Source organism: Leuresthes tenuis, unplaced genomic scaffold, assembly GCF_036924035.1.
Source record: "Leuresthes tenuis unplaced genomic scaffold, fLeuTen1.0.hap1 SCAF_5, whole genome shotgun sequence".
NCBI lineage: Eukaryota > Metazoa > Chordata > Actinopteri > Atheriniformes > Atherinopsidae > Leuresthes > Leuresthes tenuis.
Genome location: NW_027325359.1, coordinates 13738597 through 13755997, shown reverse-complemented (window position 1 = coordinate 13755997; position 17401 = coordinate 13738597). Strand labels below are relative to the sequence as shown.

The 17401-nt window shown below is 42.5% G+C and overlaps 3 protein-coding genes across 7 annotated transcripts; 2 read left to right on the top strand and 1 right to left on the bottom strand.

Moving 5' to 3' along the window:
• Window positions 1-440: 440 nt before the first annotated feature.
• dnajb9a (DnaJ heat shock protein family (Hsp40) member B9a) lies at window positions 441-3538 on the top strand. 2 transcript variants are annotated; one of them, XM_072386176.1, is made up of 3 exons: window positions 441-603; window positions 1019-1249; window positions 1832-3538. In XM_072386176.1, exons 2-3 carry the CDS (start codon window positions 1033-1035, stop codon window positions 2251-2253), a joined length of 639 nt encoding a protein of 212 aa, XP_072242277.1. In that variant the 5' UTR covers window positions 441-603; window positions 1019-1032; the 3' UTR covers window positions 2254-3538. The 2 variants fall into 2 exon arrangements, with proteins under 2 accessions (XP_072242277.1, XP_072242278.1); XM_072386177.1 differs by lacking the exon at window positions 441-603 and adding an exon at window positions 626-774.
• A 460-nt stretch (window positions 3539-3998) lies between these two features.
• dnm1l (dynamin 1-like) lies at window positions 3999-14354 on the top strand. Of its 4 annotated transcripts, XM_072386173.1 has the most exons (20): window positions 3999-4227; window positions 5439-5583; window positions 6043-6072; window positions 6758-6804; window positions 7135-7206; window positions 7321-7407; window positions 7793-7955; window positions 8092-8212; window positions 8313-8444; window positions 8572-8778; window positions 8909-9029; window positions 9115-9270; window positions 9371-9460; window positions 9549-9641; window positions 9736-9789; window positions 10552-10599; window positions 11181-11351; window positions 12958-13067; window positions 13202-13361; window positions 13913-14354. In XM_072386173.1, exons 1-20 carry the CDS (start codon window positions 4126-4128, stop codon window positions 13967-13969), a joined length of 2166 nt encoding a protein of 721 aa, XP_072242274.1. In that variant the 5' UTR covers window positions 3999-4125; the 3' UTR covers window positions 13970-14354. The 4 variants fall into 4 exon arrangements, with proteins under 4 accessions (XP_072242274.1, XP_072242272.1, XP_072242275.1 ...); XM_072386171.1 differs by lacking the exon at window positions 6043-6072; XM_072386174.1 differs by lacking the exon at window positions 10552-10599.
• A 378-nt stretch (window positions 14355-14732) lies between these two features.
• tnnt2d (troponin T2d, cardiac) lies at window positions 14733-17151 on the bottom strand. Its single transcript, XM_072386175.1, has 9 exons — window positions 17061-17151; window positions 16920-16977; window positions 16699-16815; window positions 16527-16604; window positions 16312-16422; window positions 15865-15977; window positions 15626-15716; window positions 15372-15409; window positions 14733-14863 (listed from the first exon to the last, which is right to left on the bottom strand). The coding sequence occupies exons 2-9, from the start codon at window positions 16971-16973 to the stop codon at window positions 14818-14820; spliced, it is 648 nt and encodes a 215-aa protein (XP_072242276.1). The 5' UTR covers window positions 16974-16977; window positions 17061-17151; the 3' UTR covers window positions 14733-14817.
• Between the last annotated feature and the right edge of the window lie 250 nt (window positions 17152-17401).

Here is a 17401-nt window from a genome sequence, read left to right as displayed (position 1 = left end):
CCACCATAGTAACACATTAATTCAAAACGGTGCCATGAACTTTGCAAGAATAAGTATGTAAAATATTGTAATATGTCTGATAAAGAGCTGAGAGCGTAAGCAAGGTTTGGGTCATGCCATGGTACTTTTAAATGTTGCCAGACACTAAATACAAACCGCGTAGCACTCTTTGTTATTAGTATAAACTGTATTAAAGGAAATAGTAATAAAATGGATCGTGAACAGTCATCATCACATATGTTTTCATGTAAGATATTGTCATTGTTGCCTTTATGTAATCAGATAACGTAATTCTGATAACATTAATTAATCAATACCAAACCTGCTCATCATTACCACCCAATGATTCACAGGGTCACTGTGAGGCAACAGAAGAGGGGGCAACAACAGCAATGCCCAACAGGGGGCAGAAAAACGCAAACTTGCTGCTTCTGCTCACCAAATTTCAGCTCCACCAGCGAAGAAGAAAGGAAAATTAACCGGTTTTTGACCGCTATCCCTCGATAATACGGTTAATGCCGTAACACCATTATGTTTGGCGTTGGTTAAATAGTTAAAGGCAGTCTGAATACCGAAGGAGACACAGCCGACTCCTCATAAAGGGTAGGTGATGCGAGCCCGAGGGAGAGGAGTCTGTTCGGACACTCGCTTCTGTTAGCTAATGTTTAAAGAGATTGATGTAACATGGCCATTATGAAATTCATCTCAACTTCAACGCTCACTTGCGTGGTGGTTTTTCGTACGAGTAGATTTTTTTCATTTTTTCAAATATTGGTAAAGCCGAATGTCACTGTTGCGTTTAAGATAACGTAAAATAATAAGAAACCATCGTTTTTATAAACTGTCTAATGTAATTGGCTAAAAAATTATATGCAGTGTTATCCAGCTTAGCTAAGGTAGTTCTGCTATGTTAATTGTTGTTGCTCAGTTGATTATGATATATGTTTAGTGGTGCTGTGGTCAATGGAGCTTCACTGTAGAGTCCATACCAACTGGTCATTTTCTCTCTTGAATGCAGGGAGCAGTGGAGCCATGGCAGCTGCACAGTCTGTCCTAACGTTTGCAGTGTGCATCTTCGTGATAACAGAGCTGATACTGGCCAAGAAGGACTACTATGACATTCTGGGAGTGCCCAGAGGTGCCTCGGAGCGCCAGATAAAAAAGGCTTTCCACAAGCTCGCGATGAAATATCACCCAGACAAGAACAAGAGCCCGGACGCTGAAGTGAGGTTCAGGGAAATTGCTGAAGGTACAGTTGATTTGAATAGATTTCCTGCTTATGGGAACATTCTCGTTTTAAAGTGACATTTTGAGTCATGTTTAGCCTGAGTCATGTTTAGCCTGAGTCATGTTTAGCCTGTTTTCTCAACTCAGTTAGTGCAATTTGTACTGATTTGAATCCTTACATGTAAGGGGATGAGTGGATTGTAACTATTACCAACAAAAAGTTTCCTGCAGCACAACAGAAACACAAAGTTCCAGTAGTTTTAAGGCTGCTGGGCCTTTAGTCGCTAAGTCTCAAAAGGGCTTTTGTCATTGCAACCCCACCATTATATCAGTCCTTATAAGGATGACATAATATTGTAAAAAAGTGGATATACAACAATTTTTTTTTGCTAATCTTTTTTTTTTATCTTACTTGGACTGTGGTTGTAAGATTGTATAATTATATATCCAGACACCTAGAATATTTGCATCTGCAGTTTCTCATGTCATGGATCATCTGTTTATAATATACATCCCTCTTATTAAGGGCTTAATCAGTCACTGTTTTTCTAGTTATGCCATAGAAAACCTCTCCTGCATTGATGTCTCTCTTTCTCACGCACAGCTTATGAAATTTTGTCAGACGAGACGAGAAGAAGAGAGTATGATCAGTTTGGTGGCTCCACACTTTTCACTGGGGAGACGCAAGGCAGACACAGGACGGGCGCTCACCAAACATTCAGCTTCAACTTTGATGACATGTTTAAGGACTTCAATATCTACAGCCAAAATCGGCATGCCCGTCACCGAAGACACTTCGAAGAACACTCCAGGTCCCATAAAGAGTCCCACAGCAAACACAAGAGACACTTTCAAGGAGGTATCTTTGACGACATGTACGATGACGTCGAGAAAATGTTTACTTTTGATAGACACGCCAAACAGACTGAAAGCCGGTTTCATGGTGCATCTAAACAGCACTGCAGAACAGTAACCCAGCGCAGAGGAAACATGGTGACCACATACACAGACTGCACGGCATCGTGAAATGATTTCTCAGTTAAAATTGCCTTAACAGGACCAATTGATCCAAATGCTTTGAAATATTAGCAAGCAGTGATGTTGCGCAATGACTTTGAGTTTCCAGAATTGGATTTGTATATGAATGTAGTTATTATTTTGCCACTGCTGAAGTAAGCACCTTCTCACAGTAATGGAATTTGCCAGAATTAACATAGAAATTGTGGAAAAATGACAGTTTTGCTCAGTAAGACACAGGAACAAGTGTGGGAGCATAACCAATCATCCATATGCAGTTGTTGGTATCTAGGCTCTGCTATGCTGTATTTAATTGTAATTAAAGGCAGAAACCATAGTAGACATAGTGGCATATAGATGTCAGATGCGCAGTAGTTCTCACAAAAAAAAACTGTTCCCCCTTCTGCAGTTTGGTTTGTGGTTTGTACTGTATCGGCTGGCAACATTTCTGTACTCTACAGTGCCAGTGACATCCTTTTAAACATTTACTGTCGTATCATTTGTGGATAAACCACCATCGGCATAATTGTAAATACCTATAAACCAAAAAATATAAGTAGGGAACAAGTATGTTCATAGTGGCAGAGACTTAGATCTACAGGACTGAACACCATTATCATAACATTGTTATTAACTGTGATGTTTATAGCATTCTGTTTTCATTTGCAACTATTTAAAGATGGTCTGCTTCTAACCTATTCCAGTTGTTAAAACAACACTTTTATTAGAATGGCAAAACTGTAGGTGCACCCCACAATAAATGATAACTGGTTCTCACTTATATATAGTGCCTTTTAAGCTTATCTAGATTCTTCAAAGCGCTTTACAATGTGTCTCTCATTCACACAAACACTCATACATTCTTATTGTACTGTATATAAGCGGCACTTCTTTCCCCTCCTCTCTTTCCTCATTTGAGTGGTGAGACGGTGTCAGAAAAAGAACTTTGTGAAAGTAAGTTGTAGAGGCCCAATAAAGCAGACGAGTAAGCTGACTACAAGGCTTGGTGTTTCTATAAATAAAATATGTGTGTGAAATGCTGTAAATAGTTCTTTTTGTTTTTGTCTTTCTCATTGTAAGTGTACTAACCTACCACAATGTCGGTGTATGTTGACATAAAAATATGGGGTGCTCAGCAGATGTCAGTTGAGCAGTGTTGACTGCTGTATCTTTTCCCACATCCCTGACAGCGTGTTGTGCAATATTAATTTACCTCCGTACAATGATTTTGTTGTGAAATAACCACTAGCACTTTAAATTTTGTAAATAAATCATTTAACAGTTTTCAGATTCATGTGTCTGGTGGAAGAGTGGGAAATTGGTGATGGCAGTTTGGAAAAAAACATGGTTCAATGTCATTATTTTAAAAGACAAAGACAGACTGACTTTCCAGCATACAGTAGTAGTGGTGCTGAAGTCATGTGGGAGTCAAAATCAGGCCGAAACTATTTAGGAAGACGTTTATGACGGTATAAAACACGGCAAAATAAGCAACATTTCAAAGTAATGAAGGGTGGAATGTTTTCACCACGCACGAACGCATCGTTCGTGAGATGAGCAACAAAATATTTGGTCTCCTTGGTTACTGCTTCGTTGAGAGAAAAAAAAAAGACTTTTCATTGGTGCGGCATAGAGCGCACTGTCAGCTATAGGAAATGTAGTTTAGCATAGTTCGAACACTTAACGGACGGATTTCCAGCGGGACGCTTTCGAACTCTAGCTCCCATGATGCAACCCAGTGCAACTGTTTGCGCAGATGTAGGCAAATCTAAGAGTCGCCACTAGTAGCTTTAGCTGTGGGACATTGAATGACTTTGTGCCCGTGTACGGTAACGTCAAGAAAGTTTTGTATTTGACAGGTCGGGATTTGTATCGGAGCTAATGGAGGCCCTCATACCTGTCATAAACAAACTACAAGATGTATTTAACACAGTCGGCGCAGATATAATTCAACTGCCGCAGATAGTTGTTGTCGGAACCCAGGTGAGAAACGTCTGTTGGCTTAAACGCTAGCAAGTTAGTTAGCCTGCGCAAACTAATTGTTTTGGCTGTTTCTTTTGTTTTTCATGTCCATTTCAAGCAGGTGAAATACTCTTAACTGTTTGCACTGACTTTACACTTAGATTTAAACTTTCGTTTTAGCTTCCATATCAATCAGTTAGCATTAGCTACTTGTGATCTCGCGTAATAGCAGCTGTATTTTGACTGACATTTGACAGAAATGTTTATCCACTGGCTATAACCTGACCTTAAACATTATTTGATTTTAAGGCCTAGATTCTCCTGAGACCAACGATCTTTCGTCCTATGTTGAATGAGAAGTTTCACGTTTCAAGCTAAAACTGATCAAATCTAATCTAGCTGGGCAGCCTAACAAAATGTTTCGGTTTCTATCTCATACACCTGTCATTAAACTACAACACAGTACAAGTCAACGCCAACAGAAACTATTCACGACTATAAAAGCGAGTCAGTGCCGTGTGTAAACACTGGAGCCTAATTGGTTTAAAGTGGCCGGTTTTGTCTAACAGGTTTACTTCCACTGCTTAGCTAATAGGATACGACCGTCTCAGACATTTTGGCCGGTGTCCGAGGTTGTTCGTGATACAAGGCACCACCAAAGAACGTTTTCCCTTATCGTCCCTAACCCTTATCACCCCTGTTCTGCAGAGACTTGGACTACGTGTCAAATGTTACTGAGACTTTGTGTTATACATCATTAGACCTACTCATATTAGTCAGAACAACATTAGGCTTACTTCACAGTTTTAGCCCTCATCTCCTACAGAGGAAATAAGTGCCCTTCCATTTTAAGTGATGTATTTGAGTTAATCAGATCTTAGTAGGCCTGGATCTGTCTCAAACCTGGCTTGTCCACTGTCAGAACTGTCAACGTCTCCTTGTTAGCTCCATCCCAAGGTGGAAGGACTTTTTGGGAACCCCTAACTATGGCCGAGGAGCTAAATTTAGACGCTTAATTCCTCAGCTGCAAATTCAGTCAAAGCCTCCTGAGTTTGTTCGGTCAAAGTGGCCTTAAAGATTGAACAGAATAAAACACCAGCGTAGCGTGTTTGGTCTGTGTTTGCATATTGAGGTTTTTTCTGCTGTCAAGTCATCACCTTTTGGTGGTTTTGTTTTGATGTTGTTGTTGTTGCTGCTGCTGCTTAGTTCCCTTTTTTTTCCCTTTGTTACAGAGCAGTGGTAAGAGTTCTGTGTTAGAAAGCTTAGTAGGCCGGGACATTCTGCCTCGCGGCACTGGCGTCGTCACTCGTCGGCCCCTCATCCTACAGCTTGTGCACATCGACCCCGAGGACCGCAGGAAAACCAATGAAGAGAATGGTACCATCACTCTCCTCCTCCTCTTCTGTATCTGTCATGTAGTTTGGTTATCCTAAAGTTGTTTGTAATCCTTATTTCTCCATAAACTAAATAACTTGATTGTCAGTACGTAATGCATTTAGTGAGATGTAAAGTAAAATGAATTCTTTAAAATGATTCTCTCTGTGATCAGGGGACTTTTACGCTATCATAACCAGTCTGAACTCCTATCTTTAAAATGTCTTTGTACTGGCTGATGAAGGGATAGCTTGTTATCTTAAAGTCAGGTCTGATATCATGTGGGCCTCAGTGGGGAAAAAACAAAACAAGGGGCTGATATGTGCCAATATGCTGCTTTAATCCAATGCTGTCCTCTGGGAATAGCCTCGGAGGGACTCTGCATTGCAGCAGGCGCTCATGCAGGGGCTGCAGATAGTCCGGTTAACCCCTTTGTCTCCTGTCGTCTCTCTTTAACCACAGAATCCAAGAGAAATGGACGCCTTTGCAGAGGTCTCCTTTTCCTTGTTCTTTGTCTTTCTGTGTCTGTATGTCATAACCTCCTCACCTTCCCCACCCCTTCCTCTCCGTCCTAGCTCTTTCGCTCTCTCTGCTGCCTTGCTTTTCAAAGCTGCCAAACCACATGACTTCGTTAACTCATTTTAGGCCCCTCTTTCCATGTCGGCTGGTCTCTGTAAGTTGAAGTTAGAAAAAAAGGAGTTAGCATATTGTTGTCAAAGGGAGGATCGATCTTTTAACAGATGCATCTTATGTTCTTAGAAGCAGCCATGCTATGATTTTGATCTCATCATAGTAAAAAGATCAGCTTCCTCGAGATGACTTACAGACTCCACACTTGTTTATTGTAGCAAAACGGTGGCTTTGTTCGTTTAGCCTCTGCTAAGTTATTGCCTTAAGTCCTTGCTTCCCATATTTTTACTTTGCCCTTGCTTTTGATTAGCTTCCATTATCAGTGTGCCAGAGCGAGAGATGTTCCACTGTTTTTTTGTTTTTTCTTTCTTTTTTAAGCTCTTCAGCTGTGCATCTTTGCTCTGGAGAGTTTTTCCATCCCATCTTGGCCTGTAGAAAAACCCTCCCATGAGACATTAGCAAGGAGATGGTTGTCATAGTAACGCTGTTCTTACGATCAGATCTGTCACGTAACCACAACATCTGTCCTCGACTTGTGTTCCTGCAGGCATCGAGGGAGAGGAGTGGGGCAAATTCCTGCACACCAAAAACAAGGTGGGCTACTCATTCTCATCTGCCAGAAAGCAAAACTCACTGGACGTTTCCATCCCTCCTCCACTGTGCATGAAACCTCAGATTTATCATCAACATCAGAAGTAGATTCGACAGCAAGATCTATAACCTGTAATGGGAGCAGGCGCACACCCCGTCTGCTGCTAAAAATATCTATTTGGCTGTTAGGGGAATGTCCTCCATTGCTGAGCTCCATGTGCAACGATTGAACAAAGGAGCCCTTACGATGTCCTGATAGACTCGTGACATTAATCAGGGTTTCTCTGGATCGCTGGTTGCTGGTTATTACCGCGCTTACCTTTTCCCTTTCAGATCTACATGGACTTTGAGGAAATCAGACAAGAAATTGAAGCGGAAACAGACAGAATTTCTGGTATTAACAAGGTATGCTGATTGCTTTCTCAGAGCGAACAAAAAAAAAAAAAAACATATCAATGAAGGCACTGGGTCGTCTTTAAATATCAGCATCTATCTGAATTCACCTTTTTTTTTTTCTAGGGTATCAGTGATGAACCCATTCATCTGAAAATCTTCTCCCCCCACGTTGTGAACCTCACATTAGTGGACCTTCCCGGCATCACCAAGGTGAGACGTTCCGTTTCTTTCTTTTGTTTCTGATGTGAAAGCAGATTCGGAGGAGAAGTGTTGAACACGTGTTGCTTCCGTTGTCATTGTGACTATTTGTTTGTTTTAAAAAAAAAAAAAAATGTTTATGCATTTAGCAGACGCTTTTATCCAAAGCAACTTACAGGTAGGCAGATAGGGTAAGGGGGTCTTACCCTATCGGTCTCACCCCTACTGGTGGTTGTAATACCTTTCATGTAGGGGATTTGAACCCAGGTCACCCACATGAAAGGTGGCAATCATACCACTATGCTATCCAGTCCCAGTCCCAGTAAATGATTTAAAAAAACGTCATTTGTTGAACTCTGTCGTAGCTTGACGGCTTCGGTGTGTTCTTTTGGAACAGGTACCTGTGGGAGATCAGCCCAAAGACATCGAGATCCAGATCAGGGAGCTGATTCTAAAATACATCTCCAACCCTAACTCCATCATCCTGGCTGTGACTGCCGCCAACACAGACATGGCAACCTCAGAGGCTCTCAAAGTGGCCCGGGAGGTTGACCCTGATGGTAAAACGCCGATATTGTTTAGTTCCTTTTTCCTGCCTCCCCGTTCCCCTCATTTCCACCTTCTCTGTCATGTGCTCTCGGCATCCTTTGCCTCAGCAGTGCGTTTGTTGCTAGCTGAGCATGTTGCTCTCTTTAGGCAGGAGGACGCTCGCTGTGGTGACCAAGCTGGATCTGATGGACGCCGGCACAGATGCCATGGATGTCTTGATGGGCAGAGTCATCCCGGTCAAACTGGGAATCATTGGGGTTGTTAACAGGTGAAGAGTGAAGTCGCGTTGAGGGCAGCGCTGTAAAGCTAGAACTAAGCTTTTTAAGAACAGCGCATCCTGATGAGTATTTTGCGTGCGCTTTTCTCAGGAGTCAGTTGGATATCAACCAGAAGAAGTCGGTGGCCGATTCTATCCGTGATGAATATGCCTTCTTGCAGAAGAAGTACCCATCTCTGGCAAATAGAAATGGAACCAAATTTCTGGCGAGAACATTAAACCGGTAACTCAGGACAGATGTGTTCTGTTCATCTTTTGAATTTTGTTTATTTACTGTTTTGGGACTTAACTGATGGGATGTTTCAGACACTTGGGATATTCACAACTATTTTCTTATCTTATCTTCTTAGGTTACTGATGCATCACATTCGAGACTGCCTTCCTGAGCTGAAGACGAGGATCAATGTGCTGGCGGCGCAGTACCAGTCTTTACTGAACAGTTACGGCGAACCCGTCGACGACAAGAGCGCCACGTTGCTGCAGCTTATCACCAAGTTTGCTGCAGAGTACTGCAACACTATAGAGGGCACGGCCAAGTACATCGAGACAGCTGAATTGTGAGTTACACAACCCACTGCGCTGCAGGTTCTGCCATGCACCACTGAGGGGTGCTGCTGGCGAATAATCAGCTGGAAGCAAATTCTGCCTGCATTTAAATGAAGTCTCCTTTTTTTTTTTTCTCTCCAGATGTGGTGGAGCAAGAATCTGTTATATATTTCACGAGACGTTTGGTCGCACGTTAGAGTCTGTTGATCCTCTGGGCGGCCTGACAACCATTGACGTGCTGACAGCGATCAGAAATGCAACGGTGGGTCCCTGCTGCCGCTCTCCTCTGAGGCTTTTGTATCAACAAGCATGTTCTCGAAGGCTCACGGATTAAATTCCCCTGACAGGGCCCAAGGCCTGCTTTATTCGTGCCTGAGGTTTCGTTCGAGCTGCTTGTGAAACGGCAGGTCAAACGCCTGGAGGAGCCCAGCCTGCGCTGCGTGGAGCTCGTCCACGAGGAGATGCAGAGGATCATCCAACACTGCAGCAACTACAGCACACAGGTGAGACAAGCGCTCGCATATTTATTAGTGCTACTAATGACTGACAGGCAGAGGAATGGGGTGAATGGAGAAGGCTAAACATAATGGTTCATCTCCGCAGGAGTTGTTGAGGTTTCCAAAGCTCCACGATGCCATAGTCGAAGTGGTCACCTCCCTTCTCAGAAAGAGACTCCCTGTCACAAATGAAATGGTCAGGACTGCGCCCACAAATGTCTCCGATCCTGAAATCTTAAGGGAAGTTGCTGTTTGGTTGATCCATTTGCTTCGTCTCTTCGCAGGTTCATAACCTGGTTGCTATTGAGCTGGCCTATATCAACACCAAACACCCAGACTTTGCTGATGCCTGTGGCCTCATGAACAATAATCTGGAAGTAAGAAGTGAACCTCTGCTCTTTTTTTCCCCCTTTTTCTTTGCTCCTCCTCCCGTTTATGTCGGTTCATCTGTGATACTTGTTGTTTTTGCAGGAGCAAAGGCGGAACAGACTGAGAGACTTGCCTCCTGCAGTTCCCAGAGACAAGGTACCTGTCGGCGCACCACCCTGCTTCTGTTACAGAAGAAGCTGTGCAGGCTTTAGCACATTTTCTATCGTCAGGCTGCCCTTAGCGCCGTTACATGCGCAGCTGAGTCAGGCTGTGGTCACAGTTCGACTTGGCGATTTAACTGGACCACCGTCCGTGTCCCAGCATGCACGCACGAAGCCAAGATATGCATCATATATGCAAGTTTAGCTGAATTCGCTGCACAGTCTTTAAGTCACTTTCATGGAAATTCTGGCATATGATGCTGCAGTTATAAATCAGTAAATTTTTATTCGAGCAGAGCATCAGTCTGGAAATGCTTGAAGCGACTGAGCGTTGACATGTCATCATGTCGGGCCGGTTTTCCATCACAATATCTGATGCGATTAGCCGTCTGACAAAAGTATCAGAAACACACGTGAATGACAGAAGCTTCATTGTGAATTCGGACGTATTACACCAACACTTCAGTGTTTTTGCTAAAAGAGCCTCGTTACGCTGCGCGGGTACATACAGAATGACTGGAGCCCTAACCGCCTTACGTGTGTGTGTCGGTTAGTTTTTTGAGAGGCTCGATTTCATACGATTTTGGTCGGACTAACTCTTTTTTTCTTTTTTTTTTTTTCATGCTTTAAAAGTGTCGGCCAGCTGCAGACTTAGTTTAGTAATTCTCTTCAAATTACAATTTGTAAAACTCCCACGCACCTCTGCTTGTAGCACCAGCTTTCTGTCTATTCTTTTCCTCCTTTTGTCTTTCTGTAGTCTCTCTCCCCCACCGAGTCTCTCGCCCTGGAGGGCGAGGCCACCCAGGTGTGTCCTGTTCACTAACTGCCTGCATAGTCTGCATCTGACCCCCGACTGACCTCCGAACTCTTATTCCTTAAAAATCTGACTGTTCTTCCTTGGTATTTGGTTGTGCCCTTAATGCCCCACAGGTGCTTTGGGTTGGAAGCACAGATTTGAACCCTCCTAGCCTAACTGGTTACTAACCACGGTCTAACCGTTTCTTTCATGCACGCTGCTTGCTCTGACAAAGAAATGCAACTCAACTTTCTGTTGGCCTGAACTGCTTTTATTCAAAGATGTAGAAATGTGTGATATCTTTCAGATCTTCTGTAATGACACGTCCAATTTATGAGGATCTCTGTTTTTGGATTATCTCATAATACCATTACCAATATAAGAGGATTTCTTCACATTTCTATAGCAAAATAAAGAATGAACAACATTTTGGATGAACTTCTTTGCTTTTAAATCAAAGAAGGCGTGCGGCATGCTATTGTTAAAAAAAACTTTATAAAAATGATATTTTTAATGCCAATTTAACCTCTTTTCCACACTCCTTATGCACGTGACACATTCCTTTTTCCCTGTGTCTTTGCCTTCTGTAGGCAGCAGCCAGTGGAGCTCAGAGTGCTCTTGTCAGTGAGCAGGGAGATGGCGGGATGGGCAACTGGAGGGGAATGTTGAGGAAGGGGGAGGAGGGTGCAGACAGAACCATGCCACAGTCCCTTCCACCTGCAAGTCCACAGAGGGGCTATGCTGTCAACCTGTTAGATGTGGTAGGTACTGTGTTGATAGATGCAGTATTTCTGGCAGTGGCGGGTTGTGCATTTCACACCTAAGCCTCCAGTAGTGCTCCGTCTGAATCAATCCACCCTCAATAATTATTTTATGGCTGTAAAAAACATCTTTTTATGCAGAAATGCAATATAATAGAGCTGTTGCATCGCAGATAGATAACTGGTGTAGCCAGAATAAATGCATTTATTGAAGAAACAAACCCGGGGTGCATAAGTCTCCTTCTACTGCAGCTACAGCTGCCACACACACAAAAAAGCATCAATAACAACCTCGTATTATTTGTTAAAGCAGCAACCTTTTACTCACCAAAAATCCTGATTATTTGTACATGAAAATCCATCCTCCTTTCTTTCCGCTTTATTGTGTCGTACAGATTATCTGTGCGTTTCAGTTCCATCAAGTAGTCCTTTTCTATCGCCATCGAAGCTAATGCTGAAAGTCGAGCCTGCCCTGTCGTATTTCTGGCATAAGTTTCATAAGTTTTAAAGTTTTAAATCTATTTCTTTTCCTCCTTCAGCCATTGTGGGTTGACAAAACAGCTATAAAATCAACACAACTATATTTTTGCTCGTGCAGCTCGCTACAGATGCAGTTTGCCAGCTCTGGCTAGTTCACTCTCTGACTATCCAATCAAAGGGTATGAATATGCTGGTGTCACCGTACGCCTGCTAGAATACCTTTGTGTCGCCAACTCAAAATCTGATTGGTTGAAGCACTTATTTTATGCTACAGGGCCTGCAGAGCTGATTGTGAAGGCCTCCAGGCAGATTTCTTTGACCCCGGCAACAAATGATGGCTGAAATGTAATTGGTTAAATGCTTTAATATGAAAATACACGTCTGGAATCAGCAATTTCAAGCTATGAAAGGAAGCGGACAGACTATTTGGAATTATTTAATAAGTATTATCTGAATCACATCAGTCTGGGATTCAGATGTTTTTTAGGCCAGCAGAGAAGGCCTTGCAGGCCCACCACTGATTTCTCGGTTTAGCAGTGTACAGAAACTTTGGCACCTATGAAGTAAGAAGTAATTAATTACATATTCAGAAAATAAAGCTAATTAATACTTTGAGACGTTATCGAAACATCTCACAGTCGAGACGCTGGTAGGATGAGGAAGACGTCTCACGCTTCAGGCTGGTCTGGATTATCTGGAGAGATGGTTTGAGCTCAAACCATATGCAGAACACTGAACCAAGCATAAGCCTGAGTTTCTTTCGGATTCATTTGTGTGAAAAGACGAAACCAAAACCTGGGGATTTAAGCATCCCTGTTTATAGGTGACAAAAAGAGGCCCCTTTATTATAAGGGCTTTAAACATGGTCAAAGTTCTGTCGAGGTCTTTAAGCAGGATAACAGCCAACTTTTTACTTTCATATACTTGAACTTCAGGGTTGCCAGTAATCTAACTCAGATTGTGATTGTTGTTCTACATCAGAGTATTGAACACAAAGCGTGCTTTTGCTGTGCGAGTTCTAAATATACATGTATATCTATATTTTTTTCACGCCTGTGAGTGTATCGTTCTATCTGGTCTCGTGTCATTTATTGCTCCTAACGAGTCAATTTGATTTCATTCCCAGCCGGTTCCGGTTTCCAGAAAGCTGTCTGCTCGGGAGCAGAGAGACTGTGAGGTCATCGAGAGACTCATCAAGTCGTACTTCCTGATTGTTCGAAAAAATATCCAAGACAGGTACACTGGCGGCATTAAAAATGCTTTTGTTTTTCTTCTTTTTCTAATCTAACATGGAGCAAACACTGAAACGCTAACCGTATTCATCCCTTCTTTGCCGTATTATCCCCAACATATTGCCGCTGGGCTTTCAGTGTACCGAAGGCAGTGATGCACTTCCTAGTGAACCACGTCAAGGACTGCCTGCAGAGCGAGTTAGTGGGTCAGTTATACAAGACGACCCTGCTGAATGACCTGCTGACGGAGTCCGAGGACATGGCTCAGAGGCGCAACGAGGCTGCCGACATGCTGAAGGTGACAGATTCTCTACACGTCCCCACAGACTGCAGGAACAAGAGCCCGTGTCACTCAAACACAGCTCATTATTGTGTGTTACATGTGATAAATGTTTATATCCAATTCAAAGGAGCATCGGATCCCCACAGGATCATTGAGCACAAATGCATTCATTTTTTTTTTTCTTTGACACAATGTGAGACATCGGTTGTTCTGACGTGTCAAATCAAAGGCTTACTATAACGAATGAGTTTTCCCCCCGGGGGCATTGAAATTTCGCCGCTCACTTGGGTAAATGGGATGTGAAGAAACACAAAGAAGCTAGTTTTCCCTGAAACCTTTTTACCTGCTGAGCTGCAGTAAACCAAGAAGCCTGTATATGTGGCCTTCCATCACTTATATTCCCAGTGCTTGAGAAAGGGATATTTTCACAAGCCAGTATGAACAAATACGACGTACGATACAAAAAAAACAAAAACGCACAATGCTATCGCAACAGTTTGTTATACATATGTACCCACAGATAAGAGTTGTTGAATTGCCACCCCTTTCGTCATCTCTGTTCGCAGGCTTTGCAGAAAGCCAGCCAGGTGATAGCAGAGATCAGAGAGACCCACCTGTGGTGAGGGCACCTTCTCCTCATCCCTCCAGGACCCTCCTTCTCACGGACCATCCGTTGGCCCCCTCGACCCCCTCCCTCTACAGAGTCCTGCAGCTCCTCAGACTGTAGAGCCGACTTGAAAATGCACTGGTGTGGATATGTGTATATCAAACCATAGTTTTAATGTACAGAACGAGGACTGGGTATAAAGGGGAGCAGTATGCTTCAGTCCCCTTTTTGTCAGCATTGCAGAGGCTCCTGTCCTAGATCGTTATATTTTTCATAATGTAATTAAACCGATGAATATACGGATAATGTTTATGCATCACCACCGTGTGGAGCACTGCTGAGGAATGTCTGCTCTTATTGTAGATTTGAATTAAAGCTAGAGATGACGAAACCATATCAAACATGTAGATCCTCTCTTTATTACATGTTTGCAAAATGTGTTTTTTTTTCCCAAAGAATTGCACTTGATTGAGATCTTTTTTTTTTTTTTTTTTATTGTGAAATGAACCAGTTCTACACATTGTTTCCTGTTAATAAAAGTATTATTTTTGTATCGACATGGAACAAAGCTAAATCCGACACATTTGTTGCACTTCAGCTTTAGTTATTCTTTTTATTTTTTTTTCTGTAAAAGTGTTTGCTGTACTGTATGTTGGACAAATGTACACACAGACCGTCGATATGGTTTGCAGCGAGGTTTCAGTGAGTGCACGGGTTTATTTATTGTCTTGATCTCTTGACGATTGACATGTCGCCCAACACAACAGAACAAAGAACACTGTCACTGTCACTGTAGACACGGAGGGGCGGGGGGGGTCAGTCGCTGGAGTGAAGGTCTGTTTCGACTCCCATCTCGCAGCAGCTTTACCTCAGGCGGCCGGCCATCTTTCCCTTCCCGCGACCTTTGGCACTGAAGGACGTAGTAAAAACAGTAAATGAGTTGCAACGCTTAAAAAAAAAAATCCAACAAATCAGTGCACAGGATCCATTTTGACTTGCATGGCAGAGTATTGATGGTAAAGACAGAAATGGTTCCGTTTGAATGGTTTCAGACACTATAATGTAACAATAAATGAGTCTTTTAAGTGCAAATCTTTTGAAAGTTTCCTTGGCATCACGATGTGACACAATTTCATTTTTCTTGAAATGCAGGCAGGTGTTTGTTTTCTTTCTTCTTCTCCTTATTGTATTGTTTTGTTACAGAATGCCATAGGTCGGTGCTGGCATACACAGCAGGTTTACAAGAACAATTTTCATGCAGTGTTTGAGGTGGAGATGAAGAACGATCGCGTCTCAGAGAGGGCTACAGATTACCTCCAGTATGTTCTAGCATTCAGAGAAAGTCCAATTGATTTACTCCATGCTGTGTTTGATTTTCAGTGGGTAAATTCAGTGGGTAATAGTAATCAAGTACTTACTTCTGGTGATCCTGCACTCGAGCAAGAAGCTGGTTAATCTGCAGAGACAGGCAACAAATGTTAAAGAGCGTAGGATGCTGTTGAAGTACGAAGGAGGTTTCTAAAGAATCTGAGAGCTGAAAAAATAACATTTTGACTCGGTTTGACTTTAACCTGTAAAGAGACACTGAAAGTTTGTGTAGGAAATGTTTCTCTTGTGTCACGATCTGGTACATCAGTGTTGCAGGTTTAGATAAGAGGAGTGGCTGACTTACATCGTATTTCTGTCTTTTGAGTTTGTCACCGAGATCAAACTTCTCAGCCTCCAGCCCCATCAGCGACTGCCACAGTTCACTGGCCTTCTCCCTAAACACAGACACAAGTCTCACTGCACTGGGAAAATGACTGTTAATGCTAGGATTCATCCTATAAATGAAGTTGAATTAATAAATTCAAGGCCAATTGTTTTAGACATTATGCAGGCAACGATACAAGGAGCGGACTTGTGTCGTACTTTAGTTTATCCTCACTCAGATGATCAATGTTAAGAGCCTTCCTGCGTTCAGCCAGGATCTTCTTCTTCTTCTCCCTCTCAGTTTGTTTCTTGGCCCCTTTCCTGTTCTCGCTCTGTGTCAATGAAACAAAGAACAAACACATGTTGATCTGACCAAGAGGCGGAACTAGACTGTTTTGTGAGACACTTTCTTCAGCATATAACCAATCAAATAATATCTCTTTTACTTGTGAATAAAACTGATAGCTATAGTGGTTCAAGCAGTATCTAGATTTTTACTTCAGCAAAAATTAGAAGAAGAAGTTTCTGCATTCAAAGTTTCCACCATATCAGGAAGATCTGCATTAAAAAATAAGTATAAGTAATAAGTATAAAGTTGTTGTTTTTTTTAAAAAAGGCCTGTTGATCATACAAATTGCCTCTATAAACCACAAAAAGTGGAAAGACCTTCTGTCCAGCACTGTACTGATGGGTCATGTTTGTTAGGGCCTTCTTCTTCTTGGCGTCGTCATCGTGCTTCTTACGCTGTTCCTCCTGCTCCTTTCGCTCCTTCTCCTCCTGTGTGTTGCACAGATGAATTATTTAGAAGAAAAGTAACACTTATTTCAAGCTGCCTGGTACTGTCGGGTGAAGAAATAAGCCGAAGTGCACAGAAACCATACCGCAAGTCTGGCCTGTCTCTCCTTTTCCCTCTCTGCTCTGACTCTCTGCTGTTCAGCTCTCTCAGCGCGACGCTTCTCCTAAAAACGAACCCAGAACATGCAAACAAGTCAAACAGCTCTCATTCTTGAGCGCACAGAAATATTAGGATTTCTCTGAGAACTACATGCTCACAATTCTGTTAACAAGGGCGATGAGATCTTCTTCTTCCTTCTTCCTCTGGATAAAGTGAGCCTCAATCAAAGATTGCAGCTCAGCCAGATCCTTCTCCTGACGCTTCCTGTGGATGTCCTGCCATCAGAAATGTAACGTAAGGGGATCAAATTGCTAGATATTTGGCTGATGAGATCCAAATAGACGTTTCTATCGAGAAGGGGGCATTTAATAAGACTCACATCGAAGTCCACTTTGTCCCCGTCGGGGATCTTTGGGGCCGCAATATTTGTCATAAACCTGCAGATGTGAACAATTTGCCACGTTAAATTTCCTCATGTCTGTGGAGTGTTAACAACTTAGTTAGGAGATGAGGCTCTTACTTAGGCTTGGGCTTTGATTCATCTGGAGAAAGATAAAAACAGCAGTTTTTATGATAAAACTGACAAGTGACAACTATTCATAGTAAGGACATCCCATGGAGACCCCCGATCATCTTTCAAACAATGTTTTCAAAAGGCTAAAAGTGACCTAAAACCTGATCACTTTCTTGTACCGTACTAATACATATTCTAATCCTCGAAATTAGAAGCAGTTAGAAGAAATTAGAAGCAGAGTTTCCTAATTAGGCATCGATGATTCCAACCTCTTCAGATAGTTACAGGTGCCAATTGTCTTGTTTAAATCTCTAATATCCGGGACCCGGTGTTCTGTTGAAGTATAC